This window comes from Dendronephthya gigantea, unplaced genomic scaffold, assembly GCF_004324835.1.
Source record: "Dendronephthya gigantea isolate DGI-Jeju-01 unplaced genomic scaffold, DenGig_1.0 000090F, whole genome shotgun sequence".
NCBI classification, from domain to species: Eukaryota; Metazoa; Cnidaria; class Anthozoa; order Malacalcyonacea; family Nephtheidae; genus Dendronephthya; species Dendronephthya gigantea.
Window position 1 is genome coordinate 920738 of NW_021163100.1, and position 25779 is coordinate 946516.

The 25779-nt window shown below is 35.3% G+C and overlaps 3 protein-coding genes across 3 annotated transcripts; all 3 read right to left on the reverse strand.

Moving 5' to 3' along the window:
- Positions 1 to 1643: 1643 nt before the first annotated feature.
- Positions 1644 to 4880, reverse strand: LOC114533426. The gene is made up of 4 exons (XM_028554939.1): positions 4794 to 4880; positions 2422 to 2844; positions 1690 to 1808; positions 1644 to 1658 (listed from the first exon to the last, which is right to left on the reverse strand). The coding sequence occupies exons 1-4, from the start codon at positions 4852 to 4854 to the stop codon at positions 1644 to 1646; spliced, it is 618 nt and encodes a 205-aa protein (XP_028410740.1). The 5' UTR covers positions 4855 to 4880.
- Positions 4881 to 10304: 5424 nt separating this feature from the next.
- On the reverse strand, positions 10305 to 12997 carry LOC114533452. The gene is made up of 3 exons (XM_028554970.1): positions 12871 to 12997; positions 12254 to 12438; positions 10305 to 11353 (listed from the first exon to the last, which is right to left on the reverse strand). Exons 2-3 carry the CDS (start codon positions 12363 to 12365, stop codon positions 11112 to 11114), a joined length of 354 nt encoding a protein of 117 aa, XP_028410771.1. The 5' UTR covers positions 12366 to 12438; positions 12871 to 12997; the 3' UTR covers positions 10305 to 11111.
- Positions 12998 to 13035: 38 nt separating this feature from the next.
- LOC114533427 lies at positions 13036 to 16189 on the reverse strand. Its single transcript, XM_028554940.1, has 4 exons — positions 16000 to 16189; positions 15329 to 15459; positions 14370 to 14580; positions 13036 to 13226 (listed from the first exon to the last, which is right to left on the reverse strand). The coding sequence occupies exons 1-4, from the start codon at positions 16187 to 16189 to the stop codon at positions 13036 to 13038; spliced, it is 723 nt and encodes a 240-aa protein (XP_028410741.1).
- Between the last annotated feature and the right edge of the window lie 9590 nt (positions 16190 to 25779).

The following is a 25779-nucleotide window of genomic DNA, read 5'->3' on the forward strand; positions in this document are numbered from 1 at the left end:
ATTCAATTTTACGATTATTTATGTTCTTTAACTCAATTATTATTCTTCAACTCAATTATCTGGAAGCGTTTGCGAACAGGGGCGGACTGGCCCACAAGAATACCGGGGAATTTCCCGGTGCGCCCCTGATTTATATGCCGTTTGGCGTTTTGCAAAAAATTATGGAGGAAATGATAAACCCACTGCAGTAAAACACAGGAAAGATAACCTGATCTAAATCAGGTATTTTGAAACTCAACATGAAAGATTTTCAATACCTGTTTCTCATGTTAGAGCTACAAATGGCGCCCCTTTTTGAGTTTTCCCGGTAAATCATGTACAGACCAGTCCGCCCCTGTTTGCGAACTAATTGGCGGATGAGAGGACGTAATAATTCTTAATAAATAGACAGGTTCATGGTTGTGGACATTCGGAGAGAAATTGTACGCATCTAAGTGTACTCACATTTAATATATGGTAGAGAAACACTTGAACGCCAAACTGTAGAAGGGACAAGATGATCACAACACGGCGTTCCTTTTAAATATGTATAATAACATGTCAAGTTCCCAGTCGCAATCTTCAGTCCATAGCGCGATCTTATTTCTCTTCTCCCAATATTATTTTTGGCAGTTACAGCAAATCCTAAGTGCTGACACAGCATTTTTTGACGTTTTTTATCCCAATTATCATCTCTAACATATCTCCAACCTGAACCATCTTTTATTTGAAGGTATCCTCGGTTTGGTGAGTTCCTCAACCGTAAGTTACGTGCTAGAACAGATTGTTTTTATTAAAAATTTTGCTCCAAACTAAAATTTGTACGGTCAAATCACTCAAAGTCTATATTGCTGTTATACTTTTTGTTCTCGGACAGGTTTTCTAATTAGTTTAACGACGTTTTGAAAAATTACAAACTGATTATGCTTTTAAATTTAGAATTCAGATTTAACACTCATTGCATCAAGTCATCGTCAATTTTTATTTGTGTCTGCTCCACTGAATCAATCTCATCATCTCGGTTGTGGTGATTCCCATAAAAAACTAAAGCCAGGGCTTTCTTGAAGGAAATGATTATTACCTTAAATTAAACATATTTTAACACATTTCTCTCAAGCTGGCACGCATGTACGTTATATGTTTTCAGTCATTGAGTTATACTGCTCGCTGACGTTTAAATCGAAGGCTAATTGTCCCGCTTACATCTGGATTTTACCTACTACTATCCCTGTTATAAATTTCTTTGACCTTTCATGGACTTAAATATAATTACCAAGATAAAAGGATAATAATAATATTTTCAATATCATCCATCATTGGTTTGTAACAGTAAGATAACAGTAAAATCTCCTGGCGGATTTAGTACATGCACTTACGATAAATATCATGGGATAAATGTGGAAAGAAAATGCCGAAAATAAATCATAATGGTATTTTACTGCGAAGTTTAATCAAAAGAATTCTCATCACTAATTATTTTCTCGTTGCTAATCCTAGCGGCATAGATAAGCGATGGAGTGCATTACCTTTTGTTATTGTGGAAATGTTATCCATACATGTGTATTCGGTAAAAAGCTCTTTTGTACCATCAGAACAAACGGATGTTGGTAGTAACCTGTCGTCAATATTCAGGTCACAAGATTGTTTTCCACTGCAAAGAGATTTCATCTTACAGCTTGCTACTGCACTACACTCGACATCTATGCTTGCATCGCCATTAAATATACCATTGTTATTAAAGTCTCCATAACGAGCATTCTTAACCACCATATGTTGTTTTGGAGAACAATGAACATCATTCATTTTGGTACCATACTGTGTCACTGAACCTTAATGAAACGCGGCTGTTAAACGTTTTGTTGAATATTTTGGATATGTGAACACAAAAAACTGCTCAACCAGCCAGCCACTTCCCTTTTATGGCAAGTAGGCAGGTGAAACTTTATTTAACCACGCTGGCCTCGATCAGCTACAAACCTGCTTTTCATGATGGGCGTCACACTATGTACAATTTTACTTTAAGTCAAACGAAAACTAAACTGAATATAATTTAAATTATATAGAGGAAAATTTATAACTGGCATATTTTTCATTTGAATGAACCGAGGGTTTCATTATACGAAAATCAGAGAATATAGTACTCGAGATCAGTTTCCAATGCCCCGGAATTCTAAAGATGTACAAAGGTATATGCTTATCAGTTACTTCGGCGTAAGATACGTAATGCTTAATTTGGTACTCTGCATGTTCCTGGCCTGTCACTGAGCACTCACCACTATTGCATAATTATTATATAGATACAGTTTATATATAATATTTGTTATTTCTTATGTTGTACAACTACATGTCCTTCTACACTGAGGAGACATAACTGTATTGAAAATGGCGCCGGCATTGTACATCGCTGCAACCCTGCTGATCTCATATATGTAAAAATCTTACCAAAAGTAAACTTTTGTTCCGCTGTGCCTGTGCATCCATTCTTTTTTTGATCAATATATTTTCTTCTGGCATCAGGCTGAGAACACGAGTTTGCCACTTTGTCGTAAAAATATAGTGATCCATCATTGGTTTGTTTTAGACGGTAAACAAGACTGCTCTCAAAATTTTTTCCCACCAGACTTTTGCCGACATATATGAACAAACGTTTACGGTATATTTCTCCGCCAGATGTGATAAGGTTTCCTCCTGTGGCAATATTACGCACAAGTTCGCTCTGAAGGTAACGGAATGATGCATTTTTATACAAACAGTCGTCAACCAATTCAGCCCAATAACGTGTGGCAGTAGTACTCTCCAAAATTAAATACCCTGCAGAAACACACTTTCCAGACTGGGTATGCCTCAGAAAAAAAGCTTCACAACCTTGAGAAAGAATATCAAAATAATAGAATAATATTGTCATCCTTAATAGAATAATAGAATAATATTGTATATTGTCATGCTAAAAGAATAACATGGTTTGATGGAAAAAATTCATTTGTCAGGCTTGGCTAAGCTACTACATGTTCAATTTTGAGTTTAAAAGATAATTTTCCTTTAAACCCGAATGAAACCAGTTTAAACTGCAGAATAAAATTCTGGTTGGTTTTATATGTTATGATGAACAAGACCTTTTGGCAGAAAACAGTTAGCTATACAATATACTCTGAGGACAAAACTTGCTGTGTAGCAGTCAAAAGGTAAAACAGATAGCATTCATTTTTAATGACTATGTCAATCACTTTGCACATCAAGTTGTGCCTATACTTTTATCAACTTATTATTTGGCAATTATTATAAAGCGATTCTCCATTTCGTCCACTCCGCGCGAAGGATGCTTTGTTTGTTTTTTTATAGGCCCTAGACGGTCGCATGAGCACAATTTCAAAGTATATGTAATGGGATGGAATTATGGAAAACACCCTTAAGACTGAGGTAAGGAGTGTTTATATATTACAGTGGGACGTAAAGTCTGTATGCAAAAAAAATGTTTCAAAAATTCAAAGCATGCAAAATTTAGGCACTTTTTACATCAGAGCACCTCATAATTGTTATGAGCAGAACCGATGCGCAAAAAGGACTTGGCTTCCACTTTAAATATTATGTCATTTCAACCTCATATGCATAAGCTTGTGCTAAATATATCCTTTATCTAATTTTTCGTTAGAATTATATGGACCCGGTCAGTTTTTAATTCCATAAAAGGCATTAATTTAGGCATTAAAATACCATGCGATATAAAAATATATCCTGGCCTAATTCTTTGCAGTAAAGAAAGGTTACTTAGTCATTGGCGTACATACAAAATTAAAACTGTTAAGACTATTAAGAAACCACTTCACATGTCAACATGTGAGATGTCAACATGTGAGATAATAAAGTTCCTTTCGGTTTAAACGTCGGCTGTCAATATCTAACTTATATTATTGTACGATGATGTTTCCAAAGAAAATACAAAATTAAATTTAAACCTTTTTTGTCAAATTTTCTCTGGTCTTAAGTCTCTACAGACACAATTCTATTCTACATACAAACAGTTCGCTTGTTTGTGTATGCTCCCGTGTTTGCAAATGCAGCCGTTTTTCATTCATATAGGCCAAAGGAACAAAAATTGCTAATTCTAACAAGTACAAAAAGAGATTTTCAATGTAAGCTCAAAGAAAGGGGTCAGAAAACAAACAGAAATAGCTATACAGGCAATCATCATGTTTGCTCTCTGAAAAAAGCTGTAAAGAGTTTATTTGATGTCTACTACTTCCGCCTGATTTGAGGTCTACTACTTCCCCCTCACAATTTTAGCGTTAGAATAGAATAACATTTTGCTTTGGCAATGGAGGTAGTTTCCCGAAGAGATCATACTAAAGTGAATAAATTTTCAAAATTTTGGCACGAAAGGTTAAATTAACATTCCGGCAAACTCGTAAATTTGTATACACCATTGTTAGCATGAAAATTGTACCGCTTTTGAGCCGCAAATAGTAAAAATTTTCGCTTTTAATACACAAAATTTGTAAATCTTTCATGACTTCCGAATTTGACAATGCAATTTTCTTATTTGTTGTGGTTTATTTGCATCGCCCTGCGTAAAAATGAAGCTTACTATGCTAACGTGCGTTTATATTGTTATTATTATTATCACCTTGGAAATTACGATTCGAGTCATTAAGTAGTCTCTGGTGTGAAAAATGAAGAGATTGGCCTTTTAAGTTCGTTTCGTTCTATCTGTTTGCGCCTGGCCTTGGAAGACCAAGCAGTCTCTTATCGGAAAGGCACAATTTAATATCGCTGATTCTTTAAATTAATATTACTTTAAATTAAGCATAATATTTTACCTTCAAACCCCAGTAGGGATGCACCAAAGAAGATTAGCCATGGATGAAGTAGCCACGACATGCTGCGATTGACGAAATTTCACTAAAATTTTGCCGCGTTAAAGCGAACAAAGAACGTTTAAGGTCGCCAGTACTTGAATGTTTGTATTTCAATATTATCTAAAAGTTTACGAAAACAGGAAATATAAATAATTATGTTAATAAATTCTTTCTTGTGCTCAAGGGCGTTCCTTGCGGAAACTTTGAATCCAAGTACTTCATAATATTTCAATATAGCTAAGGAGCAGTATAGCTAGCATTTTCCAATAACTTCTCATTAAATATACTATCTCTTCTTGCAGATGCCCTTGTTTAAGTAAGTCGAAAGTTCGAGGGGCTTATTTGTCTGTTATAACGTTATTTGATTATACTATAAAGTATCTATATACATATATATTTTAAAAAAGCTATTCACTTTAATTTATGAAATGACAGGATGGGCCTTTTCGGTTATTGCCCGTAAAGGCCTGCACATCCGACGTAGCTAATATTATTTTCTGTTTTTGGAGCACAGTAATATAATCCGGAATGCAACTTTTGGGAGCTAATAATATTATGTACACCAAAAGAGTGAAATGTACCACCGTTATGTAATCCAAAATAATATTATGACAGCTATGATATAATTAATTTTATAAAATAAAAAACTCGGTAAACGTTTCCAAATAGCATCTGATCTGTGCAGTTTTTCACTGATATATTTGGTGAATGTTTACATCATGACACCCAAATATTAAGCACCGTTTACACTACACTTACTTTATTGGCATGGCAGGTTAAAATTGATACCCAATTTTGTATATATTCAGTTTACAAAAACAAAGGCCGAGCACAGATGAAAAGAGCACGGGCACCCAAATTAAGCGTGTTGTACCAAAAAATCGAGTGTAGTGTAAATGGGGCTTAAGTGAAAGAAATATGCAAATTAAGGGAGCACCACCAATGAAATTCTTGACATGCTGCTTGTTCGTGAACTCGTACGCATGCAGGGACGGCTGAATAAGGGGGACGCAGGGGCAGGTGCCTTGCTTGCCTTTCACCATAGCAGGGGCAAGGCGGGCAAAGATGCCCTTTCATTTTAAAGGATTACATTTTATATCTTAAGTATAGAAGTGCCACCAACGAGCGTCAAGAATTACGCAATCGTCGGAACAAAAACTCCAAGAAAAAGACACACGACAATACGAAGTTCCACATGCACACGATGTTTTGCAAACATTTTTTATTACATTTGCCGTTAAGCCTGCAGCACACGTCGAGAGCTATCAGCTGAGCAAGGGGTTACTCGTGCCTATTAGCGCAGGCGACAGTTCACTGTGTGCGGATAGATTTTTGTGAGTTTTCTACCACATGCAACCTTTTCTCGCGTATGAAACATGTTTGATATGCAGCATTGGTATATCGTTCCCAGGTGTTAACTTACATCAAAAAGTTTAGAATTGAATTCCAGTAAATTGTCAATTTGCATGGTGACAAACGTGTGTATATTTTTTAATGCAGAGCTGTTTATCCGGGCCTTCATCAGGGCCCCATATCTTATAATCCCACATTCGAACAATTTTTGTATACATAGGTTAATGCTGCTCTAAAGCAATTTTCCGGGTGACGCAGTTACGATTTCTGCCAATGAAAGAATCTCGTTTCTCGAGCCAGCGATTTCCAATTTTCGGGCATGGGGAACAAGTTATAAAATACAATGAAATACCTAATACCCAATTGTAATTTTACTTCGATCTTCCAATAACGTAAAATATTTTGAGAAAAACTTGTCCAGTTGCTACAGCCATACACAACACTCCGTTCCCACATTTTTTTCTTCAAAAGCGCAAACTATATCGCCAGTGAAACTTTTCATGTTTACATTTTAAAAGACGGCGTGTTTGCAAATCATTCCTGAGTCCCAGTCCCCCCAACCGACGTATTTTCGAAACTATTTAATTTTATCAAAAAAGGTTGTAGAACTTATAAACTAATTTTTCAAGCTCTATTCAAATCCGTAAAGATCCCACAAGTGATACAGGCACTTTAAGTCCTCTTCGTGCATAACCTTTCTTCAAAATCACTTTTCATATTAGTTCCTAGTCCGTTTCTGCAAAGCAGCCTGAGAAAGGCTAATTGTTTTGTTTCTTGTATCCCACCAATGGGCTCGTTTTCATGTCAAATATTTATCCTTGTTTTAAATATTTATCATTGTTTCGTGCATAGTATGTAGTTTTAAAATTTTCATTACATCCAGGAATTGGCAATATATGTTTTTGAAAAGACGAATGACTGCTCTTCCACAATACTTGTTAATGTGAGGATTTTTTTAAGCACCCTGCATGATATATAATTTTAATTTTCCAGCACCCCAATATTCTTTGATACTAAATTTGTTGACATGAAAGAAAGTTCATTGGGATAATGGGTATGATCTATAACTATTAGTGTATTTTACTTCTTCACACCAAATTATTTTGTTCCTTCTTATCAAACGTAAAGCCGACGCGTTGTGGACAATCATCACATGAGTATAATTGGACATCCCTGAGTGATATTAATTTAAGAAAGTCTTTCCATTCAACGACATTCCCACCACCGCAAGCCAAGTTCGTTGATATACGTGGAATACGAAAGGTTGGGAAGTTATCCCAAATGTTCACTTGCGTTAAATCACTCATTAAGGAAAGACTTCTTTTGGTACCTAAAATTCATTGAGATAGTAAAGGGGAGTTTCGTTATTACGGTGTTCATTTTGTGTTTTTAACGGCTTTCTTTTTCTGGGATACGGAGGAGGGGGGGCACTTTATAATATTTCCTCACATTATTTGCTGTTGTCTGCTATTTAAGTGGGTTTTGCATTTCAAACAGAGAAGACAGCAAATGAAAATCATTGAATATAATTTGTCAAAATAATTGCTATTTTATGAAATTTTCGTTGTGATGTGGTCGGTGTGTATCCATTTTTATACAGGAAAAAGTTAAGATGATAACAATTCTTACCTGGACGCCTTCCAAGATAAACATACGCATACTTCTGCTCTGTCCTGGACTTTTGCCCCGAAAATAAAAAAAATGATTGATGAACTTTCTTGCCACCCCGATAAATATGCATTTTAGAAGTGTTTTGAAGCGAAGCGCAGATATGGTGCCAGTTACCATCGTTAATTGTACACTTTTGTACTATCCTGGAAAGAAAACATTTAGTTTATTGTCATATTAACGTAAGAAATCCATATGAGAAAATCCAGCTGATGTATTATGAAGAAGAGTGTTTGGATACTTCTATGAGCATGGGCGAGTTGATTTCTGGTGGAATATTGCAATTGATAAAATTATTTAAATCATTAAAGTCTCTTAAAGAAGACGTTGTATTGTCGTAATGCTTTGTTTCCTTTAGATCGTAATTAACGCCAGCAAATCATTTTGTTTTATTTGGTGCACACAGATCTGTCGATGTCATTGAGGCTTAGTTTAACGTTAAGCTTTTCTTGTATAACATTGATGACTGCCTCATCAGTATCTTCAACGCTCCCAGCAGATTTTTCTGGTAGGCCGTGAATCAGTAAGCAATTCCTTCGACCATATTGTTCCAAACTGTCCAGCCCGTCGCGCATGGTTTGATTCTCGTTCTCCAGTAGAGACATCTTATGTTTTGAATTATTTATTTCGTTTGCCAGATTACTATGATCAAATTGTATTCCTTTGTAAACTTCTTGTGTTACGTTATCTTTAATGTCATCAACAATTTCAGCTTTAAGTACTTGTTTGAAGTTTGAGGTTTTACCAAGCTTCGAGGCTGCTTCGCTTGAAAGCGTTGACATAAAAAATTCTGTCTTGAGCAAAGTGTCAGCAATCGTGGAAGAAATACATTGAATCAACCTGTCAGTGAAGGACGTATTAGATAGCAGACTATTTGCCAGTTTACGTTTGATTTCATCAAATTCGGCCGCGCCCTCATGGCCACCTTTCTTCTTGCGAAGGCCATCGGCCATTACCAAGTTTGAGAGATGAGTTATCACGATCAGTTCACAGATGTAAAGCTATATTTTTTTGAATTGATATATGGCTAAAACGGCTATATTATGTTTAAACCATAAGGCGTATTAGATATCGAACAATGGTAGGAGAATCGATCAATATACTGTTTTTATCGGAAGCGATTTAAGCACGTCCTATCTCGACCACGACCACCGTATCTAACAAATACCTATAATTATTTATCATGAGTGTTTACAAAGTCACGCCATACCTGATGATACGAGGCCAATTTCCTTTCAATGTCAACCAATTTCCCACACTCGTTTATAAGCAATTCTATTTCTCTTCGAATTCTCGTTAAACTACTGAAATAACCAGTTCGGGACATATACAGAGTTCTTCCTTTTTCCGCTTTGTCCTTATCGAAATCCCTTCGTATATCACCAAATTTTAAACGATGTCCTTCACCCAGTGTCCTCCCTGATAATATGCCAGAAATACCATAATCTGAACATGCATAGTTTCCTTCCTCGGGTTCTAGGGACGACTCTTCATTAATTGAAGTTCCCTGAACTTCCAGCCAAGAGCGAATTGATATGATTTGACGTATACTGATACTATAATAATCTCGTTACTTTCCCTTTTACTTTACTTACTCATCTCCAGTTTCTTACCCGTGTACCGGAAATGAAATATAAATAAATTTCAACTATACTACAAACATATGATAGCTACAGCTCAGGAATAAATTCTTCTTTCTCGCAGTTAAAATTCTTCATAATTTTATGCAAATCTCGGAGACATGCAAATTCCACATTGAAGGATTCTAGATTTCAAAATTTTACCGAGAGTGGAAGCCTTTGGATCACCCAAGATTAGAAGATTTTGAGAATTTAAAATGGCGGAACATGAAGCCTTTCTTTTAGGTATGATCCAGGCCTCTGGTGCGGAAATCTCAAAGGTAAAATCATAATTGCCGCCATTTTATCTACGAAATCTCCGTGTGGAGGCCTTGGCTTCAAATTTTTTGCAGAGCTGGCGTTCCAGTCTTATTTCAGTTCATTGAGACAGCCTTGATGAAGCAATCTCACAGTTCGCAATTAAGCAACGCAGTAAACAAAAATATTTCCATGAAAACCAATAATTATTCTTCGTTTCAAATTCATGGAGATCCGTAATTGCATGTGTACAATTACTTCAAAGTCTATAGCAAAGTTGACGTGAATGCAGATAAACGTTAGCTTATCTGATATCATGTGGCTTTACACTGGGAGACTTAAAATCTTTTATTACCCTTAATTGGCCTTCGTTTAATTCTCAACATCATTACAACGTATAACGAATAGACCTATTCTATAACGAATATCTATTGGCATTATAGGAACTTACTTTATTATTTTAATGATCCAATGATCCATATTACTTTTAATGATCCAAAGAACTCTCTATTCTTAATTCTGCATAATTATATAACCTTTCTCACGCAAGCTTTGTTAGAATTTTTGCGGAACTTTCTTTTGAAATTACTTTAACAAACCTAGCTCCAATTAGATAGAGTATAATTTTATATTAATAAGTGACGCTGTAAATGCAGGAATTTGAGCCACACAATCACAAGATGCTGTAATCGTTTAACGTCCGTTGGTTACCACATTCCTATTAGGTCCTCTTCGTGCATAACCTTCCTTCAAAATAACTTTTCACGAGTGATTTTCATATTAGTTCCTGGTCGTTTCTGCAAAGGTGGCCCGCATGAGGAAGGCTAATTGTTCGTTTTCCGTATCTCGTCTAAGGGCCGGCTGTTTACATGAGCCCGGTTACTCGAGATTCATCGAAGCGTGAGAGGACTTTGAGGTATTGAAATAAGCAAATAACATAATCCTGGCTGTCGTATAATCACCGCAACAATAGCATGAGCTTGTTTGGTGTTATAAAAACTTATTTCAACACCTCAAAGCCCTCTCACGCTTCGTTGATGTTCATGTAAACAGCCCCTAATAGTCTCACTTTCATGTCAAATATTTATCCTTGTTTCAAATATCTATGTTTCGTGCACTGTATGGTAAAATTTTCATTACATCCAGGAATTGGCAATACATGTTTTTCAAAAGCTAAATGACTGCTCTTCCGCACTACATACAGTACATACAATGCATTGCGACATAAAGTGACGATTTTGATTTTTAAGGACCCTGACATATATTGCCAATTCCTGCACCCCAATATTCATTGATACTAAATTTTTTGAAATGAAAGCAAGATCATTGGGTAAAATTTAATTGATAAAAGGGTATGATCTATAAAGGTGTATTTACTTCTTCACACTAAATTATTTTGTTCCTTCTTATCGAACTTGAAGCCGACGCGTTGTGGACAGTCATCACATGAGTATAATTGGACATCTCTGAGTGATATTGCGTTAAGAAAGTCTTTCCATTCAACGACATTCCCACCACCGCAAGCTGAGTTTGTTGATATACGTGGAATGCGAAAGGTGGGGAAGTTATCCCAAATGTTCACTTGTGTTAAATCACCCCTTAATGAAAGACTTCTTTTGGTACCTGAAATTCATTGAGATATTAATGGGGAGTTTGACTATTACGGTGTTCATCGCTATTACGGGGTGGGCACCCTTCTCCCCTAAGAAATTGTGCACCGCTTCTAAAAAATTGCCAAAGAAAGCAAGTGTCAAAGAAAGCAAGTGATCGATGATAAGGTCGTTTTAGACACCGTAATGCTCTAAAATTTGACCGATCAAAATTACGCTTTCATTCTTCATATTTCATTATTAATAGTAAACGAAAAGTAAAGGCTAAAATTAAACTAATCGTCCCTGAAACCCTGATAATGCTCTGTTTTCCTCTTGCTAAATAATGTTTGGAAAATATATGCTTCATCTTATGAATCCCATGTTGTAGTATAATATAATACAGACTTATGATGACCAGGACATGGTGTGAATGGTGGTAGCCAGAATATCATGTGCAGTATTAATTTTTTTGTTATGAAATGAGTTATGAAATGATACGAATAAGCGGAAATACAACTTCCGGAATGCTTAAAATCGTTTGAAAATCCACGCAATGGCTTATATATTATTTGTTTCTGCTTTTTTCTTCTATTATTTGTTTCTGCTAATTTTTCAACAATGAGCCGATGGACACGGGCATTCAGCGTGTTTTAAACATTTAAAAATATTTCTTGACTTTCTTCGATTCATCGGCCACCGTTTAATCTGAACCCGACACATGGCAGAACCTTTATTATTTTTCTTCACATTATTAATTTTCCTGTCGTCTCCTAATTAGTTAAGTGGGTTTTGCATTTCAAACAGAGAAGAAAACAGATGAAAAGCATTGAGTATAATTTGTCAAAATAATTGATGAAATTGTCGTTGTGGTATGGTCGGTGTGTATCCGTTTTTACAAAGGAAAAAGTTAAGTGATGATAGCAATTCTTACCTGGACGCCTTCCAAGATAAACATAAGCATACTTCTGCTCTGTCCTGGACTTTTGCACCGAAAATCGAAAAAATGATTGATGCACTTTTTTGCCATCGAGATAGATATGCATTTTTGAAGTGTTTTGAAGAGAAACACAGACATGGTGCCAGTTACCATCGTTAATGGTGCACTTTTGCACTATCCTGGAAAGAAAACATTAATACTTATCAATGTAAAGTTTAGTTTATTGTTGTATTTACATACGAATTCCACTGAATTGTGAAAATCTAGATGCATTACGTAGAAATCGAGTCTTTTTATACTTCTATGCACATGGGCGAGTGGATTTCGGGAGAAATATCGCAATTGGCAACATTGTTTTATTTCAACTGCTTTCATTATTTTATTTTTTAAAATGTAATAATTATATATTTTGCAAAGTACACGGTATAGTTTCATAATTTTTTCTTCGAACTAAAGTCTCGTGAAGAAGACACATGCACCTAAATTTATGATCGTATTTATTACATTACCACGGTTAATCGCCCACTAGGTTAGGTAATCACACACCAGTTCATTTATTTGGCTAAGTCTACTTATTAAACTGCAAAAGTTCACAAAATACTTTAAAATACCTTCGCCTATCCTCGAAGCTCAGGACCAAATTACCGTTTTCAATTGAAACATCAATTCTTGCCTTTTTATTGTCGTGGTATATCAAGGCGATAATCTGGGCATAGTCATCTTTAGTTCTTATCCAAAAACACAAAGTGAACGTCGTGAGAAAAGGGATTTTTACCCTAGCTCTGAGCATGCACTCCCCTAGATCCTTCCGTCGTAACTCGTGGTGGAGCTACTTTTTTCTTGCCGTATGCTCTACCGGGGAATAACTCAACAATCTCTTTCCTCATAGATCTTCGTCTAACCAGGGCACGCTTTCTTCTTCCCGAATTGGAATTTTCTCCAAAAGCAGCACCTGCAATCGCTTGACCTAAACATACCGTGAAAGATGAAGCATCATGCACATAACACCATTGCTTGTTTATCTTTATACAATAACTACAGCGAAACGCGGAATTTGGTTGGCCAATTACCGTGCAGGATCAGGAAACAAGAACGAATTTCGTTTTAAACTAATCGCCATATTTGTTTACATTTTTTAGGCAAGGCCAATCAGAATGCCTAAATTTTAAGAATTTCATGTAAAATGATATAAAACAATGATGTAAAACAATATGACTTATACATATTGAACTTTTTGTAAAAATTTATGCATTCTGATTCGGTTACTGAAAATGTAAACAAACTTGCTGATTGGTCTAAAACGAAATCCCCCCCCCTTGTTGGATCATGGATGTTGCTCGACTTTCGGGAAGCGTAATATCCCTCATGCATGGATCACGCAATCCTGCACGGAAGACCATTTGGTAATCCTTTAATGTCGAGGCCTTCGTGGGGATATCACTATAATGATAGTTTTGTATGGAATTATAACAATCAGCCAAATTGACACAGGCTCAAAATAAATCAACATAAGGTCGACATACGTTTGGGTTGAGCTCCACTCACAAGCGTTTATAATTGCAAACGTGAAAGTCAAACTACTATCAATCTATTCAATAGACTTTTCCTAAAATGACGTCAAACGCGGAAAGTCCAATGTTTCGTTAAATTTGATTGGCTCTTCAAAACTATCGACCCAATCAAACTTGGTGTAACATGAGACTAACCGCGTTTGACGTCATTATGAAAAAGGTCTATAGTTTAATGTCAGTATTACTATTTACGTTTGCTGTTGCTGATATCGAATTTAGCCCTTAGATTTTACACTTATCTAATAACTACAGGGTTTTTAGAATAATCAATATAGTATACTGCATTACTTCGACTATAGAAAATTATTTTGAAATGGGAAGTTTATTATTTACAACAGTAACTTCTTAATCCCTGTAGTATTTTAGGGGGCACAGCAAATCCAGCCCGAGACCAAATTGTCCCTTTTAGGCGAGCTTTGTTTCCGTAGATTTACTACTTTCTTCTGAAGTTGTTTATTTTGTTAACATTTAAACTTAAAAGTCACCTTCGCTGGGAGCTGAAAGTCGTGAATAAAGGATATTTGTATTGGTTTACGTACCTGGATCGATGATCTTAATCAACGTCTCGGAATCTCTGAATGGTTCACTGTGAACATTGACAAGTTTTGTTTTAGCTTCTCCAGTCGATGCTAGATAATGGTCACGGTACAAGACTGACTCGAATACATAGAAGAGATGATGCTCAAAGCTCAGTTTCACAGGTGCAAAAACATCACTTTTGTCCGTAAGATTAGCTGCCACGTCTTCAGTCTACAAAAAAGAAGAGGGGGGAATATTTTTGGTAAAGTATCCTCAAAGAGCGAAGTAGCAAGGGCAATTTTACACAGCATTCGTACGAGAAGGGTATGAACAGCAAAATAATGTGCCCATTCCTGGTGTCAGATGATTTAATCTTTAAAAATAATATTAAATTAAACTTATAATCTAAAAATATTATTTAAAAGATATTTTCGAATAATATTACGACGACAAACTATTAGTTTAACTCAAATAAATAGCGTTTGAATTCCAAGATCGCGTCGCCGTGAAAAAGCTAACGATGAGAAAGTATAGTGCCATTGCAGTTATTTTGGGTAGGGTCGCAGCTCCTCGCAAGATTGATTTTTATTAGCTGAACTTTACAATACATTTCTGTTTCAACCAATAGCATAGATTCGTTCTTTAGAGAAAGCATAGAAAAGCATTATCCAAGTGAACGAAAGCTTCCGAGCACTGCGACATGTACCTTTTTATTTTTTTGCTTGAAAGTCTTAGGGGTAAGTTTTCTCACTGCAAATTTTCTATACGCCTACTGTTTCCACACTATATCCGTAGTATGAAAATGGGAATTAGTATGGTATTATAAATTCCACTTCATTTCCAACTAGAATTCACACTATTCCAGTGTTACTTACCAACTAATTTCGGCTAGTATACCCCCTCCTCCATTGCCTGCATGGAAGGCGGTCCCTAAATTCGGGGACTGGATTTATATCCTCTTATTATTAACGCAACTTACCACTGCAATCAACTCTTCATCGACGTCACGAGCTTTAAGATGATACTTCACGTTGTTGTGATACAAAACTAATATCATCCTTGTTTCAAAGTCTGGAAATCCGCTAGAAACATCCTTGAATTGAACCAATGCTGAAAAAAGAAATGCACAATTTTTAATGACTAATGATTAAGTTTGAGATATTGGTAAACTTGACTATTTCAACGCTCCCCCGAGTACTTTTCTTTTTTTGTATACTAGCTATGTCAGTACGTTATACTGATCGGAAAAACCATAGGATGACAGGTCTGGCATGCATAATGAAATAGTAAAGATGCCGACTTGATGCGACTCATAATCCTCAGAGCAAATCTTTGCTGGCAACAGTGGCGTATGTGAGATGATAATTGGTTTGGGGGCACATATTCATGTATTGATGTTATGCAAGATTAATTTCTTTTCAAATCCATTGTCTCGATAGGTCTGTCAACATGAATATTTGAATATGCCCCCAATTATCGTGTCTCCCTTCCCAAATTATCGTGTCTCGTACGCCACTGGCTGAAAAATATTTTACTGATCTCTACGATTACATTCAGCAAGTGCTCCTTAAGAAATTTCTCAGAAATTTGTAAGAATCCCAATTCGCTGGTAGGATTAATATATTCTTTATAATCATAATTTATCCTTACTATCAACACTGGTATTTGTACCATCCACTAGGCCACCAAAATCAACCCCCATTTCATCGGTGATGTTGGAATTATTCGCATTATTTGTATCATATATTCTTAGGTAGTGATCTCCCACATGACTTTGAAATGACCATAATCTTGTCACGGAACCGCCACAAATTATACAAGGTTGTGGATTAGGCGTCATTGCAAAAGTTAGTGTCACAATCTGAAGGAAACCAAATATTACGTAAAGATAGATGCGTTGAAATTTGCGATTCGTTGCGCGCGCAACCAATTTTTAAGCGTCGCTGATACAAGCTGCTCTTCTTCCTCGTAGCAAAGGCCGAGCAGAATTTACAGCCCCGCCTGGGAAATGAACTAAGGCTTCGACGTTTAAAATCATCATCCTTTCTTAAAAATCAATAATGCTAAATATTCGCGTTAAAATCCAAAAACAGCTTTTTGGATCTGTTCTTTTTTTGTTAATGGTGCAAAACTATTTTCTGCCAAACTGTTTCTGCCAAACTGAATAGTTTTTACTAGATGAATAGCAATGAATAGATTAAGACGCGATTAAATAATTAACTAGATGAATAACAATGAATAAAATGATTATATAAAACGCATCAATAAAACATGACTATATCTGCATGCTATCAAGTATATTGCAGTATAATATATTAGTAGTAAACCCATTTAAGCAGTATAACCGGGAGCAGCGTGGCAGCGTCTTCAAATAACTTAATGATGATACTAACTCTCCTGACGAAGGCCATCAGGTTGAAACGTCGAGAAGTGTTTTGTCTAATTTAGGCAGTTGTTATACCACATTTGATGCTATATAGCTATTTAAGCAGGGCCGAAATTTTGTACGTGTATAGCCCTTTCTCGATTTACCCCCACCCTCCTCTAGTTATTGCCCTATTTTCGGTCGTGCAATTAAGTGAATGAATGGCTTAAATTGTTACACGACATGCGCATGTATAGGAAACCACATATACAATAATTATTAGCTATTAATCATATGTCCGTGATGTAAATTTCCTTAACACAAAAATATCTATGTTTTAATTCGTTAAGAATTATGTACATGTAACAATATTACAGTTGCAACTGTAACTGTCATATTATAATAGCCATGCAAAAATATCATTAATCCTTGTAAATATAACTTTATTATTTCAGGTCATTTTTTAAAATAACATGACTCAGGTTCATCCGAAGCATTGGAAGCTGTTGTATGTATGTATAAGAGATAGGGGTATTACTCAACTCAATGAAATAAAGATATAGCCAACACCAACCTGTACAATGATTGCTAAATACAGGAACATTTTCATGAAAACAATTTTCGTCTGATGTTGCTTCGCGATCTTATCAAGGTATCAAATATAATCTGAAACAAAAAAGTGTACATACATTTTATCGATTAATTACATAGACTAATATATTAATATAATTATAATTTATTCATATAATAATTTACTTCGCCACCGCTTTGTTGATGGGTAGACACTGATTGATAGATTTTTTGATTGATACCCATTTTAAGAATGAATCACATTCGACAAATGCAAGATTAATCGATTATATTTAACAACAGATACTGAACAATGGCTGCATGAATATCTATTTAAGTATAAGCGTCCATCAAAGAGAGTCATTTGACAATTTCAGATCCTGAAATTTTATGTAGCAATTCTGCACGACAAACAATATACTTCCATAAGTGAACTACTTTTCCTCATGCCTTTGACCGTATATCATTAAATAATAACTTTCGTTCGGTATTACGTCGGTCAAGTCATATAATTATATAACTGCTGCTTGTTTGACTCTAAATTAACCCACACCCACTGACTGCAAATCAGTTCTATTATAGTTAGGTTGTGTGTACAGAATTTGTAAAAAGTTGTTCCGCATATAGTCTTTGCTGTGGATTAAAATTTAAATGTTCCTTCTAAGGACTAAACAGGTAATTTACTTACTCAGGAAAACTTCAAAATATTCAGAACATTATATTCATTATCGTGACCATCGACACGACAGCATTCGAATACCCTCTGCTATATGAAAACCTCGATTAAAATCGTCTGCAATAGTCGTAGCTGTTACAAATATCAGCAGCAAGCTAAACTTTGTTCCAGTCTTCAAACGTTTTTTCTTATGTGTTTTGGTCTGAATGCGTGTTTTCAGTAAACATTATGTGCGTGAATATTTGAAGTACATTAGCGTGTTTCCTGACAACCATACTTCTCTCTTGTTCTCTCAAGTACATAATCCGTTTTCAAATTAACATGACTTTATGAACCGATTATCCATTTATTCAACATCGTCTTTGTACATCCGATACATGAAAAGCTGTTGATGCATACAAATTTGTGATATATATACTAAAACGTCCTTAGAAGCATGAAAGAGGTTTACAAAAAGATAATCTTATCGCCGCGATCGCTTTAGCCTCTCTAAATCATAGTGTATGCATGTATAGCATTTTATGTTTGATTTTACAACATTTTACTACATGTAATCTTAAAAAATATAAATTATGAATTATAAGCATGTTCCCTTTGCATGTGTTGAGCGTGTTTCTCCAGGCTGGCTGATGACAAGCATGCAGGTGTTCATGTCTATTTATAGTTAGGCCTATATATGAAAGCCATAATTATAATAAAAAGGTATAATTAATTTATATTACTTAGCTAGCTAGGTCGTTCAATCATGAGCATAATAGCACAATAAAAGTGGTAAAACGATGTGACAAACTTGAAAAGGAATCGAGTTCGATATTACGTAGCAGTGACGGGATCCAGGGTGGACTGAATAAAATTAATTACACAGTGTAATTCAAATCTGAAACACATCGCAATATATTGGTTATTGTTTCTAAAGGAACACACTTGACTCAAATTAGATCTGCATGCACAAGTTTTCTTCCTCGGTTTAAGTCGACGCCATTTTCAGATTGTCACCCGTTGCATTTTGGTACATTAATATGTTACAAACAGTACATGCATGGAACAGGATAAACTGTTCAAAATTACACCACTAAAAAATATCATAAAAAAGGATTATCGTATATTTAAAAGAAAGTATCACTAAGGAAACGGTCGGCTTTCATCATAAATTTTGTTGTCGTTGCCCTGGAAAATTCTTAAACTGGTGCCCTGCTGATCAATTTTCTTTCATACATTTGGGTGTGTATTACCTTTAGGTTTGTCTCAGCTTAATTATAAGGAAAGTCGAGTGATTGTGAAGTGTAGACGTCACTGAGACCTTCGAATAGATGAAAGACTCCTTTTTTAACCGAGAGAATTGAATGAACCGCTGCACTGGTATTGAGTGCACCTCTCGAAAGGCTTTAAACGACGCCAAATTTCAGATCTTAAAAGCTGTTATATTTTGAGAGTAAATTTTGGAAGTTATAATGGAAACAAGAGAAGTTGTAATGTACAAATTGTAATCTATTCAAAAACGTTATGACGAGATAAAATATGTTTGCTTTATAGGAAACAGAAATCTTGCAAAAAATTGCATTGTGTTGCAAATCGCGTGCGGTCTGTGTGGGCTTTTTTGAAAAATCTCCATTGCTGCTGTCAGTTCTTAATAATGTAGCCGTGTGCATCTTCGGAAACTCTAGCCTTTTAAAACTGTAATATAATATAGATATACATAATTTACAGTATATATATATAAATATGCACTCTTGCGAGAAATGTCGATAAACTGTGGTCATTGACAACTGCGTATTGTTCACAAAGTAATTTCCTCATCCTGCACGCAGGAGATCTGTCTATATTATCAGTCTTTATACGTTCACGTCAAATTTGCATATAAATATGGGCATCAGACTTTTTGACTAGCACTGTTTGTATACCTAACATGCATGTTTTTTCATTTGGACTAAAGACAATAGAGCGAATTTTTCTATCATGTCTATCGTGTCTATTTTGTTGCATTTACTCGTTTTTGTGTTGATCGCACTTGTGGCAGCACACAGTATATACATCTCGTGATAATAAGAGCCAAACAAATACTCGGTTTTGTTTCCGAATATCCTTCATTTTCATTCAGTGAGAACAAACATTCATATGGTGTACTCGTGATCAGTCTGCCTAAAAAGTTCCGATATTTCGAGTGCAACTAATATTGAGGGCTGCATGTTCCTCTGCTTTTGAGAACTGAAAGAGTTAGGTATAATCATATGCAGCCTATTATTATCTTTCTACATCCTACATGCGTATGACTCATACCGATGCATAGTCAAAAGACTGTCAATTACCATGATCCCATAAATTTTTCATTACCCCTGTAACCTGAATGAATGAAAAACCACACAAGTAGATCGTTATAAGAAAGTTATAGATTAAACTCTGATGAAGTGTTGGGCCAGAAATCTCTTAACTGATATTTGCCCGACTTTAAGCTCATTTCTATTTAGCTTTTCTTGATACTTAAAAATATTGATCTCCGGGAGTCAGTTGAATAAAACTGTTAAGTACATTTTAGGCAGTTAATGATATAGTTAACTCAAAATTGGCAATTTTTAATTTCCCATCCTCTCACAAGCTATAATTAAAGCAAACTGCATTCTTATACAACCGGTCCCTGGATGTTTTCATTCTGGAAACGGAAAGAAGCCTGTTAAGCAGGTTTGGGGTTAATTCTGTTCCCTCTCTCCATATCTTGTTATAAATTCCATATAGGCCCTAGCTAAACATAAAATTCTGCTTTCAGGAGACTATTCAAACAATTCACGTTTGAAAGGCCACTTGATGGCAGTCTCTGATACCCTATATCAGCCTTAAAGTCATTGCCCATAGTTATTCACAACTTAATATTTCGTATTATAAAGTCAAATTAATGATTACTCAAAATTTTCTGTTGCTGCCTTATCCAGTTAGCCTATGTCAAAATGGTTATAAAATGTTTAAACAGCACCTGTTGTTACAAATTGTGAACCGTCTTTAATAATTACATGCATGATAATATTTAATAAATAATTACATGAATGATAATATTTAGTAAATCCGGGTGTGAATACTGTACATATAGGTTACTTTAGTTTGTTTCCATCTAATTCAGTGAGGTGGTAAACATGCAATTTTGCCGATAAGGAAAACATGCGTCATATATCTTGCACACTCTTTACACTTTATAAATTTATCAAAGAAATAAATTGATTTCATACTGACATGCACAGCTTACCTTTAGCGAAAATACTCCCAGGAACGGTGAAACACTTTTAGCTGCTGTCACATTTAACGAATTACGGAGAAGATAAACTAGAAATCTGCTGACAGCATTGATATTTATAGCATCTACGGATGAAGTTTTGTATAGTTACGAAATAAAGTATTTTGGATAAAAATGTTATGTTCCTGGCGTGGGAAGTCACCTGCAAGGCTTCCTATCTTTCAAGTATGAAACAAAAAGGCTTAGTAACTAGGCTTCAGTCCACCCAGATCTCCTGCATTCCTAAACATTGCTTAACTAAGACTCTCTTTCAGATATATGCTTTCCGCTGTTGAAAGAAATAACTGTCGCTTAGGCGCTTCAAGTATTGCCATTTTCGCATCATGCAAATATTTCTATAGAAATTCGAGTCGATCTTTCCATTACTATCCTTCATTTTATGTACAGCATGCATGCATGTATGTAGCTACAGTGTTATATGCAATACGTCTTATTGAAAATAAATGATCGATGTAACTTTTCAAATTGGCTATATGACAATATGATAATATGGATAATTATTTCTTAAGGCATTAATACATAATGCAGAATCAGACGAGGAAGAATAATTTCGCGTATCATTTATACATATATATACTCATTTCCATGAACTTTGAGAATTTCAGTGTCAAAAGTTTGATAAAAGAATCTTAATCGTGTATATACTGATATGAAAGGAAGTGTTATTATTATACAATAATATAACCTTTCACACAAATTTACTTCCACTGGTGATCACTGCTGGATATAGTTCTCATAGAAGACCTCAGACAGCTCTTATGATAGCAATATATCAATCAATATGCATTTATTATACTGCAGGAAATTAAAACTCGACGAGAAATATCAGACAGAAGACACTTGAAGACTGATAGGTCGAGCTTTTTTCGTTCTTTCTGGTTTTTCTAGCAATTTTTTGAAGGGCTATATTTTGGTCCACAAAGAAAGACTTTTTCAGTCTTATACTCCTATTATATTCTTGGCATTGAATAGATATGTGAATATCTGCCAGTTCCACTTAAATCAACCAAGAGAGAATGCACGCATACATGATTTTGAAAAAATATAAATGTAATATAAGAATATCCTGCTAGAATAATATAATCTCATAAAATTGGTAATTTGTACTACAACTGAGAATCAAGAATATAAAACAATATTGCTCATGAAGTAACTTACCATTCAAATTTTCCAACTAATCAAAAATATTCTTAAAAGAGCGTTTTTCAACCTAATTTCACATAAATATGGTATAGCTATAACGTAAACTCGAATCCTCCATGATTATTGTTTGTTGCATGAGGACGGTTGAACGTATTCAAACACTATTGTGAGTCTTCAATGGTTCAACCTGTATTATTTGTAATTTCTGTCTGATAATTTCCTGTCACAGTCTGATACAATTTCTTTGAAAATCTTTGAAATCAATATATTCATAGCTACCATAGGAGTTTCTCACAAATCTTATATTCTATCTTCAATACCTATAATTTGGTTAACTTACACTAGTCTAGCCTTTTTTGCACAATTAAGACTAAATATAAGCCCCGTATGAATGAAAATATACATCAATATTTGGACGTTTAAAGTATTTGAAAAGCTTACTTCATAAATTTAAATATTTTGGATAGCCAATCAAATTTGCTGTATCACGATACTATGTAATATCATTCAAGATGCCGAAAACTTGTTTCCGATGCGACACGACTTCTTGTGATGCATTTGCTAAGTAATGCTTTAAAAATAAGACGTCGTGTTATTTTTATGTTAAAAATATGAAAAAAAGTATTTATTCAGACAAGAAATCCTTTTTTTGATGTTTTTGTGCATTTTTTTCACCCGGTGCAATTTTTAGTACTCTGACCACAGAATACCTATCAGAAGTAGAACTCCTACTTTTTTCGTAAGTGTGATTCGTCATGATTCGTCACTTAGCAAGTGCATTTTTTTGAGGTACTCACCCCCCTCCTAATACTAAAAATGGCCTGATTTTAGACATTGGCAGGGGGTGATTACCTCAAAAAAATGCACTTGCTAAGTGACGAATCATGACGAATCACACTTACGAAAAAAATAGTATAGAGTTCATTCTTCTTATAGGTTTCTGTGCTCTGACTCTCCGAAGGTCGTCAGCATGCATTTACGGTACACCTCGTAAAAAACAACGATACCAAAATGTAAGATATTCGCGTACCTCCCCTAAGTTTGACTGAGTTATTTGTTATATATAGGCTCTTCTTAAGCCAAGGATGTTCAGTATTAATCACAAATTTCCTGCGCCAATAAACCAGCAGAACCTCGCGCGTGGTGTCCTTAAATACTTTATTGTCCGCTTCGTTCGCTTGTATCTTCATTCTTTTTGGCCCCTCTTTAAGTGCCCGCGGCAAATTGCCTCCTTCTTGGAGGATTTAATTGCGAGGATTAAAAAAGTGTAATTACTTAATTTTAACTGATGATGAAACTATCTTTTTTGTCGTTTTAAGTGTGTTTAATTGGCAAGGAAAATGATGATAATACGATGCATGAATAATATTATAATTTTTAAAGAAAGATTTTTTTATTTGTGACACCACAATGGCATTCCTAAAATGTAACTTAACCAGTCCTGATGTACATAATAAATAAGTGCAAATGCACTTTATATTTACAACTGCTTTTGGAATGTATGACTGCATAGCTTCATCATTTTTTGACGTGCCGATGTTTCTATAGAGCTCTCCTACCTTACCGACATACCATTGCTTCCAACCTTAAGTGAATTTCTCAAACACTGTGTTTACTAAATTGCTTCTCTTCTATTTATAATCACAGTAATTTACTGCCGCGTGGATGCCCACTTATTCATATGTATTTCCTTGACCCTTTCATATCGAAATCAAATTTATATATATTATATTATATATATATATATATATATATATATTATATATATATATATATATTAATATATATATATAAAAACCTTGCATATTTATACATTATCCACGTCTTATTTACGACTCTATTCTTGCCACCACCGTGCGTGCACACCCCTATTACATACCCTCATTGCCCTTTTTTTTTGTTCTTTTGAAGTTCTTAATTAGACCTCAATATACTGTTATACCTTTTCAAAGTTCTGAATTAGACCTCAATATATTGTTACTTAGCAAGACGTTACTTATTTTCAGATTTTAAGCTCGGTTGGAAGGGCAAAGTATACCGCGTGTTTACTCAAACAAGCGCCGATGCGATAGAAATACGACTACGATGATTACATCCAAGAACCACACCAGTATAGCGTATACATTCCTGACCCACTGTCACTGTGCATGGAATATGATAACAACTGGTGAACGGATATCATTGATTGGGCGCAAAGACATGAACAGTTGTTTTTATAGACCAAAGTAGATTATACCTGCCTTGATGAAATTATATTTAAAAACCCGTTTCCCATTTGTGACGTATTTCAATCAACAAGCGCACACACACGACTCACACGACCGGCCTGAAAACGAATTGGAGCCCAATAACTATAATATGGAAATAATTTCTCAACTGTTGCGCAGCCTCAAAGGTCTCCCAAAGACTATTTTGCTTACAGTTATTTACCATTGCACAGATCATCTACCCCCTCCCCCCTCTTTGTGCCCTAGATTTCTTGTGCCTTCTCTCTACCCCGACAACCTATTCCTGGGATCCACTAAAACGGGATTTTTTAACCCACACAAATATTTCACACTTTTGCAAAGTTAGAGACTAAAGTCGACCTATTCGAAAAAGAGTAAGAGGCCTGTGGCGCGAGTACACGAAAGCGAGACTAGTCGGATTTTCATTTTCGCAAACTTCAAAATCATGCTTACTTTCACCTTTCTGCTGGACATGTCGGAAGCTACAAATTTATTGCATCGCTCAAATGAAGGTAGGCCTAATAACCTACAATCAAGGCAAAAATTATATGGACAACTATAGGAGAACTAAAATATTAATATTCTTATGCAAACCTTGGCATGTTTTGAACCCCCGCAACCCCGTACAATGTTGACTTTGATAATGCACTTCACAAACCTAAACCTTAACTATTGTATTAACCTTTCAACATTGAAAAGGGGAGCGGGGGGGATCCTCTCAAAACGCTTCTCAATCCTGTCGTTGCTAATATTGCATTAAGTCAGAAACTCAGAATATTCAAACTAGCTTCGTATTGAATATATTACACGCTTAGTTCTAGCATGTGTAATTAAGGCGATGATCTCCATTACGACTGTTTCGACCGCGCTGGTAAAGCACGATTTGTTTTTCTGGCCCTTCACAGCCGCATGAGCAGACTTTCATAGGCTTTCAAGATTTTCGAATGTAATGGCAAACAGCATTTAATATATATTATAAAATGAATGAAGTTAGAGTTGTAATTCTGGGCAAGGATTTCGGACGTTATACACTTCACAAAGTTATAGTTGCATAGTCTTTAGGTATGGGTATATTCGAAATTCGCAAATTTCAATCGTAAGGAGGCAGCAAGTGACTAAAAAAATGCACTCAGTGTAAAAGTAAAATATATATATGTATTTTCCCTCA